Source organism: Strongylocentrotus purpuratus, unplaced genomic scaffold (assembly GCF_000002235.5).
Source record: "Strongylocentrotus purpuratus isolate Spur 01 unplaced genomic scaffold, Spur_5.0 spur5_scaffold_11, whole genome shotgun sequence".
In the NCBI taxonomy this organism is placed as follows: domain Eukaryota; kingdom Metazoa; phylum Echinodermata; class Echinoidea; order Camarodonta; family Strongylocentrotidae; genus Strongylocentrotus; species Strongylocentrotus purpuratus.
The window spans coordinates 8,310,389-8,323,667 of record NW_022145596.1 but is presented as its reverse complement, the minus strand read 5'-3'; the positions used below and the strand labels follow the sequence as shown (position 1 = coordinate 8,323,667).

General features: G+C 38.5%; 1 protein-coding gene across 1 annotated transcript; it reads left to right on the top strand.

Moving 5' to 3' along the window:
- LOC100893925 (dentin sialophosphoprotein) lies at positions 1 to 7,757 on the top strand. Its single transcript, XM_003728842.3, has 4 exons — positions 1 to 134; positions 5,696 to 5,962; positions 6,684 to 6,893; positions 7,368 to 7,757. Exons 2-4 carry the CDS (start codon positions 5,722 to 5,724, stop codon positions 7,679 to 7,681), a joined length of 765 nt encoding a protein of 254 aa, XP_003728890.2. The 5' UTR covers positions 1 to 134; positions 5,696 to 5,721; the 3' UTR covers positions 7,682 to 7,757.
- Positions 7,758 to 13,279: the final 5,522 nt, after the last annotated feature.

Sequence of the window (13,279 nt, the reverse complement as noted above, 5' to 3'; positions counted from 1 at the left end):
GGAGATCACATTCTCGGTGTCTCTGTGACTCCGGCATCAGTAGTGCCGAGTATTTTATTCAGAACATTGAGACGCATTCGCGAAGAGACAACCATCATTTTTAGCTCCGACCTCCGAATTACTTCTCTTCAGCTGTGAGTATATCAAATTCATTTGTTATTTTTATGTCACAACTATCTATTCTATTACGATATGGGAGCACCAGCTGGGAGTGTCAAGTCTGACAGACATGAGCGCTATACAAGAACCCACTATTATGATTATTATTATCAAATGACGGTAAATGGCAGAGTCGAATGACTATACGCCACATGTGTCGCGGAAAATCACTCTTATCATTATTCAATTTGGATACATAATCAAATAAGTATGTATAGTCAAGGATGATGATATACCGTGTGAGTCAAAAAAAAGGTTTACACCTAGAAAATTTCTAATTATTTTAAAAATCATCTATGAACAGTAAATTATTATACATCTTATGAAAGAATGTTTTAACCCAAACCATTAGGTATCATTTTTGTGTGGTATGTGTTCACGCTTAGATGAACAGGTGGCATTGTTTGCGAGAGTGCAAAAATCGACGTGCGCCAACGTGATACCCACAGCATGTATTATGTCGGGACTAGCGGAGTGAGAGAATGAATTGAATGTATCAAATGAAATGCATTGCATATCTTTTTTGCAGAGGCAAAGTCCCACACGCACGCACACATGCGCACAAATCTTCGTTGATATTTGATATTCGATATGTGTGGCATGATTAATCTTGTTAGGGATGTTGTTTTGATCTGCAAAAAACAGATTTAATACCAAATCCCAATTGTTTTATTAAAACATCAGATAAGCAACTTTGGCGCAAGTCGATTTTTGCACTCTCGCAAACAATGCCTCATGTTCATTCAAGCGTGAACACATTATACTGATAGTTTTTATTCCCTTTCTTTTGTTTTTCTTTCTTTTTTTTCCTTTTTTTCTTTCATTTTTTCTTAAGTAACACCCAACAGTTCTTTTGGTAAAAGCTTTCTGTTCATCTTTAAGTTTGATTTACTTTCCATTCTTTTTATAATTTCTCTATGGAGATTTTGTTTAGAAGCAACTTTTCTCTTGTCTATCCCAGTTATATTTCGTATAACAATCAATTTATAAATGGTCCAAAATGCTATTGTAAAGAATAATATACAATGACTTTCACAATCTATTTTGAGTAGGTGTTGGATATTAAAAAACATATGCAATGCATTTCATTTGATACATTCAATTTATTCTCTCACTCCGCTAGTCCCAACATAATACATGCTGTGGGTATCACGTTGGCGCACGTCGATTTTTGCACTCTCGCAAACAATGCCTCATGTTCATTCAAGCGTGAACACATACCACACAAAAATGATACAAATGATTTGGGATAAGACACTCTTTCATAAGATGTATAATAATTTACTGTTCATAGATGATTTTTAAAATAATTAGCACTTTTCTAGGTGTAAACTTTTTTTGACTAACGTACTGTATAGTGCAATTCGAATGGTGATTATCAGTTTGTATCTCTATTCACAGTAACAAAGTAGTACAAACCGTTCTTTCTGGCAGTATATGGTAATCAAAGTATTAACAAAGTGTAATATAGCTGCATAAAGTAACAATAATCTAAATTCATGAATAAATTCAAACGTCAGTTTTAACTTTTCCTTTTCTTACTGAATCACCTTCCAATTTATATTATTTTATAAATGCATGTTTTTGTATAAATTCACAAGAAACAAGTACGTCATCTAAAGTATCTAGGTTCACATACCATCATCATTTATACATGCATTACATAAATGAAGTCTTATGTAGGCCTATAAAGAAATATGTAATTATCAAACTCACAATTTTCTGTGTCAAATATTCGACAATTAACTCGTAGGCATATGCATTACATTTGTGTGCATCATTCATTTTATATATAGGGTTCCCGTTGACCTTTCACAGTAACAAACAACATACTATCAACACTCAATTTAATTCATGTTAGTAAAGCACTCTCTCAACATTTAATACATGAATTATCGATAATTAAGTAGGGCCTCAAATTAGCCTTAAGGACTTAGTGATAATGTAAAATATGATGGTGATATCAATATCATATTTCACATTATCACTAAGCCCTTAAGCAAGGGTGTCGATTTGTGTCCGTGGTTGGGGGGGGGGGATGATAGGTGCACAAATATTTTCGGCAATGGATCAAAGCAACCAAGAGGTAGAAGCGTGTGGCAGGTTGCATCCCCTCCCCAAGCGCGTAGCCAGGATTTCATTTTAGGGGGGGGCGGTAGTGAGCACGCGAAGCGTGCGAATCACTTACACAGCGCGCTCCCTAGGGGGTTGGGTGCAGGGAGGGGGAGTTCCCCCCTTCCCCCAGGAAGCGCGGAAGCTTTGACGTTTCATTAAATTATTAGAGAAAGAAGACGATTCGTTGTACCGTTCTCGACTCTAAATCCTCGTCTGAATTCAGTTTCCCCGCTCCCGCGCGAAGCGCGCAAGCTTTGACGTTTCATTATACGATTAAAGAAAGAAGACGATTCGATGTACCAATTCTTACTCTTAATCCTTGTTTGAATCAAGTTCCCCTTCCTCCGCGCATAGCACGGAAGCTCTGACGTTTCATTAGATTATTAAAGAAAGAAGACGATTTGATGTACCATTCTCGACTCTTAATCCTTGTCTGAATTCAGTCCCCCCCCCCCTCCCGCGCGAAGCGTGGAAGCTTTGACGTTTTATTAGATTATTAAAGGAAGAAAATGATTCGTTGTACCATTCTCGACTCTTAATCCTTGTCTGAATTCACTTCCCCCCCCCCCTCCCGCGCGAAACGCGGAAACTTTGACGTTTCATTAAATTATTAAAGAAGACGATTCGTTGTGCCGTCCTCGACTCTAAATCCTTGTTTGCATTCATTTTCCCCGCGTTCTCCTTGTCTCCGATCTCATCACGAATTCGTCACAGAGTTCATCTGTGTTTACACTGTCCAGGATTGTCTGATGTGCATTGCAGATTGCTACTTTTGCGCTTCGCGCTTAACATTTAGCTCGTTGCTTTTTAACACTGCGGCTTTGCATTTGGCGCACTGCATTTCTATGATGCTGTTGATTGAACGAATTGAATAAATTCATCAATTCCTGATGAAGCCGTATGAGCGAGAATTCAATTTATTCTTGTCTCATATACGGTTCTCTCGTTTACTTCGTATATAATTATGTATGTATTATGAAAATGAGATAGCAAAATGTGTATATTGATGGTCATCTTGTGAGTAATAACCATTAACTACTCTCATCGCGCTCATCATTATTAATTTTTCTCTTGATTTTGTTTTTGATGGTGAATTATTGGGGGGGGGGATGATTGTACAGGCCACCCCCACCTGAAATATGGGGGGATATATCCCCCCCCCCCCCCCCCCGGGATCGACACCCATGCCCTTAAGGCTACCTCAAACTACTGACCCTAGCTTAATATACAAATTCGGACTAACACTTACCGTTATCTCGAAAACGTCAATGCAGGGCAGCTGCTGTGGTAACCTTTGGCGATATAGGCCCAAATTCACGAAGGGGGGTTGTAGACAAACATAGGGCAATGTGCGTCATATGACGCGTTTTGACGCGTTTCAGACTAAGGTTTGTCTAAACATTGGTCTGAAACGCATCGAAACGCGTCATATGACGCACATAAAGCTAGGTTTGTCGACAAACCTCCTTTGTGAATTCGGGCCGTAGAGTGTGGCTCTGACGCTGGAAATTCTTTCCGCAATCCTTTCATAACTGTGTCTATCAAAAAACTAAGTTCTTAGATTCATTCAGGTGCAGTGCAGAATACCTCGTGCATGGTGCGGTTCAAAGCTATGAACGTACATTTGCATAGCTCGCTGGCAAACCGCTGAACCAAGAAAAATCTAAATAAACATGAAACATGCGAATCAATACAAAAACACCACGCTGTGGTCATAGGTTATAAACAAACTATGCATACTCTTAATAGGCTGGATCAAAATGAATATTCATGTTTTAACAACGACGGTATCCTTAAAACACTCACAATATTTTGTATTTGATATTAACTTTGCATTTATCTTATGACAACATGTATAGATGTGATATTTGAATAGTGCAGTCTGCAGGGGCGGCGATTTCTTTTCATGACGGGGGGGGGGGGACGAAATGTGAGGGACAAGGGAGCAGTGGCGTAATGAGCAATTTTTTTTTTTTAATTTTTTTTTTTTTTTTTTGGGGGGGGGGGGGCAGAGAAAAAATGCATCCCCACACTCTTACATGTTACATGTAGGCAGCGCGGAACGTTTTTTAAAGTGGGGAAGGTGTGGGGGGGGGGGGGGGGTGGGGCTAAAGTATTTTCGATCAGGTTCAGGTACAGGTACAGCAAGGAAAGTGGAGCATAAATTGGCGTGGGGTCCAGGGGCGTAGCCCCATGAAGCTCAGAGGGTTTAGGCATTTAATAACAGTCAGATGAGCATCCAGGGGGCGGAGGGAAGCTTATGGGTTTTAGGCATTGAATAACGGTCGGATGAGCATATTTTGATACCTTATTTGTGACACTGGCAGGCCACTAATTGAAGTGTGGTAAAGGGAACGTAGCCCCGATAATCTAAGGGGTTGTGGCATTAAATTACGGTCAGTTGAGCACCCAGGGGCCCGCCTTAGGGCCCTTGGTGGGGTCCAGGAAGTAGAGCCCCCGGAAGCTCAGGGAAAAAACCATGACATTTCAGCAACATTTGTAAATCACTGGTATCGAATTAGAATTAAACCACGTTTAAATTTTATTAGGGGGGCAATTGCCCCAAAGGCACCCCCATCCTCATGCCAGTGCGAGGGAGCATAGTGAACGAGAAGGGTGAAGGTGACGGAAGTACCCCCTCACCGGTTTTTGAAGTTTTGTTGTATTACAAAATTACATTAGCAAAACTATAGTATAAAAACAAGCAATATACTTTGTTCACACTTCACTTTTCTACAATATTTACTTCAACACTTTGAAAGATATAATGCGAGGGAGCGTAGCTACCGAGCAAAATGATGTTTGCATTTTTATTTGTCTAAACGCTGCACTCTTGGTTCCTCCAGAGCCTAAAAGTTTGTGGCAGTCTTTAGTCAGTATTTCCTATACACTATTTTGTGCACTTTTTTCAAATTTTTAGGGGGGGGGGGCAATCCCCCCTAAAAAATTTGAGGGGGACGTGTCCCCCCTTCCCCCCCGGATCGCCGCCCCTGGGGCCAGTCTGACAATCAATCGTCGAGTACTAAGTTCCTCGGATGGGACTAACGTCGTAGGATAGATTTCTTGCTTCTTTTTTTTAACGAAAAGGATTGAGTACGATATAAATAAGCAACGCGCCCTTGAGAAAACGTAATACATCATTTCGATTGCGTTACTAGATGCCCTGATCAAGCCTACATTACTTGTAAAATGTGCCCACCGCATATATACATCAAACATTATTTAATGATTACGCTTATTCTTTGAGTAAAAACGCTCTGGAAAAAGCATTTCCGGGCGCTGATAATTTTGCAATCTTTCTTTCATATACGCAATAAAAAGAGGACACACTAGTCTCTGATGTATTCCTACGTCAGGATAACGTCACGTGCGCAAAGGCCATTCGCCTCAAGTGATTTTTCTCCTCTCTTCTTCTTTTTAGGCCTATCAAGAGCCTAATAATACACCATGGACAATGAATATGATCAAACGACAGAAGCGATGATGGATGTTGGAGAGGATAGTGGGATCGCATCCAATGACTCCAACAGCCCGAGAGATTCTTTAGCCAGCTTGGCTAGCATGGGCTCGTCGGCGACTTCAAGAAACGACTCCGCAATCGGCTCCGTGTCCGATCGCCGTAGCTCCAATAGCTCAAACGTCAGTTCGACGTCGGACAGGAGTGACCTATCCCGTTCATCTCGTTCGAGTAAGTTCTCTCTCTCTCTCTCTCTCTCTCCCTCTCTCTCTCTCCCCTTTTCTCCGAAAATACTTTATTCCCATTCATCACAGTCAGTACTCTATTTTATTTACCAATTTAAAAACATTAAGCACTTCAAAACCAAAACACAAGGTTTATTATAATAAATTAATACAAAATAAGAAGAACAAAATGGAGCATCATTAAACAGATGAGGCTTGACAAGTTCATGGTCCCGATTCAGTATCAATTGTTTTTTTGCACATTCTCGATTTGAAGGTGTGTGTTGTACTAAAATGCATTTGTCAAATAGAAAACCAAAGAGTCATATTTCAGTTGACAGACATGAGCGATAAAGTGTTGGGATGTCATCATAGCAAACATGAAATTTACCCAGGTCCAGGTCTTATTAAAAAAACTTGGTCTATTATTATGAAGATAAAGATATAGTGAAATATCATAAGATTAGTGAAATAGGTTATCCTGAACAGTACAGTTATTGACTTGAGTACGAGACGCGGGGGTAAGGGGAGTGGGCCGGGGCTGCAACCGTGCAACGCCCATCACCGAGATTTATTTTAATTGCATGTATTCGGGTAGCCTTTTCTTCGCCTTGCCACCACTACATATTCGGGAAGTAATGTGGTTTTTGTGTGATTTGTATAACTTATCCAGTATATTTTGATAATTAAATTACATTTTCTCTTTCATGATTTATTTTCATTCGCAGGCGGTCGCAGCAGTGCTGGCTATTCTAACAGCGTCTCGTCAAGCCGACGACCGTCTACCTCGAGCGTACAAAGTGACGACAGTGCGACCACGATTCGTAGTAATGCGACGGTGACATCAAGAAAGTCTGAACGGAATCGGACCCCGACGACCTCGGTGGCCGATCATCAGCAGAGCTCTGGACATGCCACAGGAACCTATTCGAAATCGGGTAGGCTTTTGTGAATTAATAGGATACCAAAATAAATACTCTTCATCTCGAGATTATGTATCATTCTGCCTCGGAGTCCGTAACACCATGTTTTCCTACCCTCCGAATTAATATCCACTTCAATGGTGAGCAGCACTGTATTGAATGCTAATTATCGTGATGACGGTTCTGTTTCAGTCTATATTTGAAAAATAAAAAGAGATAAGGAAAAGAAAAAACACTGAATATTTAAAATCTAGGCTAATTATATTACGCGATCAATTTTGATGATAGTTGGATTCCTCGGTCAACATGTATTTCGATGGCCTTCTCAATCCATGGGCATGGCTTGTTCTTACCTGCTACCATGTCAATTAATATATTCTTGACAGGCCTCTCGGATGAACTTACGAATCCAGATGGTTTCCAACTTCAATCGTAAATACATGTGGGCCTTTTCATTTATTCCAACTTTTATTATCTCTTTTCTTAAAGGTTATACAAAAGTCGGCACCCACATCCCAACTACGAACACCCAGCCCACAGCAGAACTAACTCAGATCCAGGTCGTGGATTTCGCCGGCAAGACGCACATCGTGAGGGTCAGACCGACGGACAAGGTCAAAGACCTTAAGGTCAAGGTCCAGGAGAAACTGAAGATCGCCCCTTCTCAGCAGCGGCTTCAGTTCCAAGGCAAGATGCTCGATGATAAGTCACCTTCTAGTGTAAAAAGTCTGGGACTCCAAAATTTGAGCACGGTGCATTTGCAGGGTCGACTGCAGGGAGGAGCCCTGTTTAGTACAGCTTAAGAAGATGCTGAGACGAATTTGACACAAGGCGTTGCCAGAGTGGTATATCCAGCAGGGAATAGAGCCGACATATCCCATCCACCCCATCATAAGGCAAACAAGAGAAAGAAAATGGAAAAGTGCAATAACAAAAATATATAGCAAATACTGACTAAAGACTACAACACACTTTTAGGCTATGGAGGTAAGAGCAAAGACTAATAAAAATGCAAAAATCATCTCGCTATGTCGCTACGCTCACTCGCATAATATCCTTCAAAATGTACAAGTAAATATTGTAGAAAATCTGTATTCCGTTGGTGTCATTTTGTATATTTTAGGCTATGGAGGCAAGAGTGCAGCGTAAAGAAGATCGTTACGTGCCCTCGCATAATATCCTTCAAAATGTCCAAGTAAATATTGTAGAAAATCTGTATTCCATTGGTATCACCTCAGTGTGATGGGGTAGTCACTTCCGTCACCTCTGTCCCTCTCTTTCACTATGCTCCCTCGTCCCTTGCATTTCGTCCTCCCGGTAATGAAAAGAAATCGCCGCCCCTTATTACTACCGTCTTTCGAGGATGTCGGCCCCAATTGAAAATAAATCTGGACACACCATTGCAGGGTCTGTCACCTGTCTAGATTTTACTTCAAATATATTTGGTTTTCCTGATGGGCATAAAAGTGATTTCGTCCAATACTTCATACACTGATACGCTATTTTAAAAGAAGCTCACTTTTCAAAATGCCAAACAAACTAAGACCGTCTCCTGATTTGTCAAAACTCAAAAGGAATTCATTCATATCATATTGAACAAATTCAGATCCATTATTCTAGAATGCGTCGAGAACTGTAAGAGAATTGCTGAAAGAAATCATGTAACAAGGCATTTTATGGCATGTATTATGTTGTACATACGTAATGAGCAAAGCAGTATGTCAATATTATATATAATACATTCACAGTACTCATTAGCTGATGTGATGCGCGATAATTATGAAGATTTTTTCTTCTTCTTTGATATACAATGAACATGTTTGTACTATCAGTGGTGGATCCAGGATTCTCTTGCGGGTGGAAGGGGGAGGGGGGAAAAGTTCGAAAATGTTCTGCTATGAAGAAGAAAAAAACAGTCATTTCGATTTTGGGATGTGTTTTTGATTGAAGTACAAAATGTTAAGAAAATCAAGTAGACAAAATATTTATTTTTAAAAAATTAAGAAGAAATATCAGGTGCCTTTCAAAGGTTGCCGGGGGCATATTTACTTTTGGAACTCAATGTGTACCAGATGTATGCCAGATTAGGTTTTGCTTCGTGTCCCCCCCCCCCTCCCTTTCCTCGATCCACCAATGTTATTTTTAAATTATGTCTTTACGGTTATGTGCAATATTATTGGGAATTCCACCCAACCTCAATGAGAAACTAGTAGTCTTCAGCTTGTGCTGCGATATATTATTTTGTTGGGGGAAATACTAGAATGAATTTCTGTTACTATGGTATTTATGAATCCTTCTTATAAACTACGTGTTTTTTCATATTATCTGTCGTGAATGTAATGATATTTTAGATCATGATGTTCACATGCATAATATCATGTATGGGGAATTCCACGCAAACACAATAAGAAAATGGTAGTCTTCAGCGTGTGGTGCAATTAAAGAGATTTTGTTTTAAAGGTAGTGGTTTCAGGTAAATATGAAATGATGAAACCTCGCATACTCTATCTTAAGCTTTTCAGTCTTGAAACTTGTGATTAATAAACTGCTTAATTTCGGTGGGAAGGCTGATAATAGTAATAACATTACTAATTTAACACGTTCACATTTAACAGGCGTAATGCAAAACAGACAAGGATGAGATTAATGCATTGTTAGAATGTTCCTGCAAATGAATTGCTCTATACCTATGATGTACACGATAGGAGAGGAAGAAATTTAATTATTCTTTTACTTGTCAATCATAATCGTGTAAATTGATATTTTGACTATTGTTCTTATAATGAAATTCATGTATTCTGTTCTGTTACATATATTATATAGTGAACCCGATGGAAGACCAGCCGTGTAATAAATTAAGCTTTGGAAAAGTAATGCAGTGTAATTTGGTAGTCCTATGAAATGTTATATATGTATTGCTTGGATTATCTAACTTTACGCTCCACTTTACTTTGCTTTGCTCTACCTGATCGTAAATACTTTAGACCCCCCCCCCCCCCACTTGAAAAGAAATCGCCGCCCCTGTCTAGATATACTTTGTCTAGTTCTGATAGTCTTTCACCAATGTAGAACGATGCAAAAATAATTGTTTCTGTAAAAATTTAGGTTTTCTCAATCTATTCAACACCAGATTAACGGCTAAAAGTCCTCTTAGGTTAAATTATAGCATACCATAACTAAATGCATAAATGTAGTTCGGTATTTACGTGTTAATGTTTTCACTTACCTCCTAAATTACATTATGATACATATTATATAGGCCTAGAGTCATAAACAGAAGCGAAAATATTGTTTCCTTTTTTTTCACTTCCGTTATAATTATGTCTGTCTGAGTTTTCTCGTATATTATTGTAGCGAGGAATGTTAGAATCAAAGCGGAACGAAGTAATACCCAAATTTGGACATGTTTATACCCTTCAAATAGTTTTCCATTGTAATTTTACTCTAAAGGATCTATTCGACAAACTTGTTTTGAGCGTGCCAGAGTGTGCCAGTCCGTATATATCATGGAATGACTAATGGGGATCCAGGCAAACTCGCTGTTCTGTCTGTCTGTCTGGCTCTCTCTCTTGTGTGTTAAAAGATCCAGGGTCCATGAGTAAACCTATATCGTTTACATAATATAAACTAAGAAGAGAAAGAAAAACACTACATTGTTTTTAATTTAGAGTATAAAATTCGTAAGGCTGTGAGCAAGATAACTTGGAGAACCGTCAAATGTCGGGTGATGATTTTGTCTTCAACTTTAATAACGTAGAGAGCGTCCTTCCTACATGACATAATTATTTCATGGCTATAGTAATTTTAAAGAATATTAAAATAATCCCTCTTGCACGTCAACATGGTCAATCAGACCACGTTGTTCATACCGATGGTCTACTTTAAGCACAATCTGAAGTTGATTCACCCTACCACTATACAAGTATTAAGTGATTGTCCACAATGCCATAGGCAGACTAAAATATAATAATGAGTCTCGCAGGAACTTTTATCTTGAAAAGAATGTCAAAAGGACGTCTTGATTCACTGATTGTTTGATTTGTGTTTTTGGAACAGCAAACATAACAAATTCCCCGTATAAACTACAAACGCACCCACCCACACATTCTCCTTTTTGCTTTACCGTAATTTTATTTTTTATTTTTATTCAATATTAGAACAATACAAATAATTCTTCAAAATATAGTTCTTTTTCATCCTAATAACACAATTCGATTAACTTAATACGTGTACGATTACACAATTACGATTATTTTTGTTCTCTCTCGAATGAAATCAGTTATAATATGAAACAAATTATAACCCCTTCCCTTACTACCCAACCCCAAACATGCAAACGAACACACACAAACACACACGCAAGCACGCGCACGCACGCACGCACACACGCACACACACTTCCACACACACAATCAATCAATCAAACATCAATCAAACACAAATTGGCAAGTCTGTGACGTATCTTGCGAGCTCCTCTCCCATTTTCTCTGTACTTAAAAACAAAATCCGAATTTTTGATTTTCCTCAATAATTTTTTTTTTGCGGGCAATCATACATGCACCCTAGATTATTGTTGCAAATTCGTATTTATGCAATCCATGTATGGAAACAAATCTATTCCGTCCTTCAGAATGAGAAGGAAAAAAAGTTTATGATCTTTTATGAACAGAGCAAATTGCGTATTCCATTCCGTGGTTGAATGACCACTATTTTGTTTTGTGTTTTGTAATGTGCGCTGGTTACTTCTGTACTCAGTGATACCACAGGTCCATGATCATACTAAGGGTGCGTTCAATCGAATTTTCGAAGCTAGACTCACAAACATGAATCACAATTCAAAACGCCGTTACAAAAAGCAAGGTCACTGCGGTTTGCGTTCAAGCGATTTTTCATCAACGCTGATTCTAGCTCATTGCGAGCCAAACCACTGCGCATCACACTGCGCAGTATGGCCCAGGAACTTCGGCGCGCGCTTTCTGGAATTGTATACGGCCGACTGTCGACTGCTGTTTTGAGCATAGATCGCAATAATAAGACAAAGAATGAGAAGGTGATAGAAGGAAGAAACAAAGAATAACATAAGGAAAGACAGAAAGATAAAGTCGATAGAATGAATAAAACAAAGAATAACATAAGAGAAGGTGAAAGAAGGAAGAATCGAAGAATAACATAAGGAAAGACAGAAAGAGAGAGTGATAGAATGCTTAAAACAAAGAATTACATAAAAGGTGATAGAAGGAAAAAACAAAGCATAACATAAGAATAGAAGGAAGAAACAAAGAATAACAAAAGAGAAGGTAATAGAAGGAAAAAACAAAGAATAACATAAAAATAGAAGGAAAAAACAAAGAATAACAAAAGAGAAGGTAATAGAAGGAAAAAACAAAGAATAACATAAAAATAGAAGGAAGAAACAAAGAATAACATAAGGAAAGACAGAAAGAGAATGTGAAAAAAGGAAGGAACAAAGAATGACATAAGGAAGAACAGAAAGAGAAAGTGATAGAATGATTAAAACAAAGAATAACATAAGAGAAGGTGAAAGAAGGAAGAAACAAAGAATAACATAAGGAAAGACAGAAAGAGCAAATGATAGAATGATAAAAACAAAGAATAACATAAGAAAAGGTGATAGAAGGGGGAAAAAAGAATAACATAAGAATAGAGCAAATTGCGTATTCCATTCCGTGGTTGAATGACCACTATTTTGTTTTGTGTTTTGTAATGTGCGCTGGTTACTTCTGTACTCAGTGATACCACAGGTCCATGATCATACTAAGGGTGCGTTCAATCGAATTTTCGAAGCTAGACTCACAAACATGAATCACAATTCAAAACGCCGTTACAAAAAGCAAGGTCACTGCGGTTTGCGTTCAAGCGATTTTTCATCAACGCTGATTCTAGCTCATTGCGAGCCAAACCACTGCGCATCACACTGCGCAGTATGGCCCAGGAACTTCGGCGCGCGCTTTCTGGAATTGTATACGGCCGACTGTCGACTGCTGTTTTGAGCATAGATCGCAATAATAAGACAAAGAATGAGAAGGTGATAGAAGGAAGAAACAAAGAATAACATAAGGAAAGACAGAAAGATAAAGTCGATAGAATGAATAAAACAAAGAATAACATAAGAGAAGGTGAAAGAAGGAAGAATCGAAGAATAACATAAGGAAAGACAGAAAGAGAGAGTGATAGAATGCTTAAAACAAAGAATTACATAAAAGGTGATAGAAGGAAAAAACAAAGCATAACATAAGAATAGAAGGAAGAAACAAAGAATAACAAAAGAGAAGGTAATAGAAGGAAAAAACAAAGAATAACATAAAAATAGAAGGAAGAAACAAAGAATAACATAAGGAAAGACAGAAAGAGAATGTGAAAAAAGGAAGGAACAAAGAATG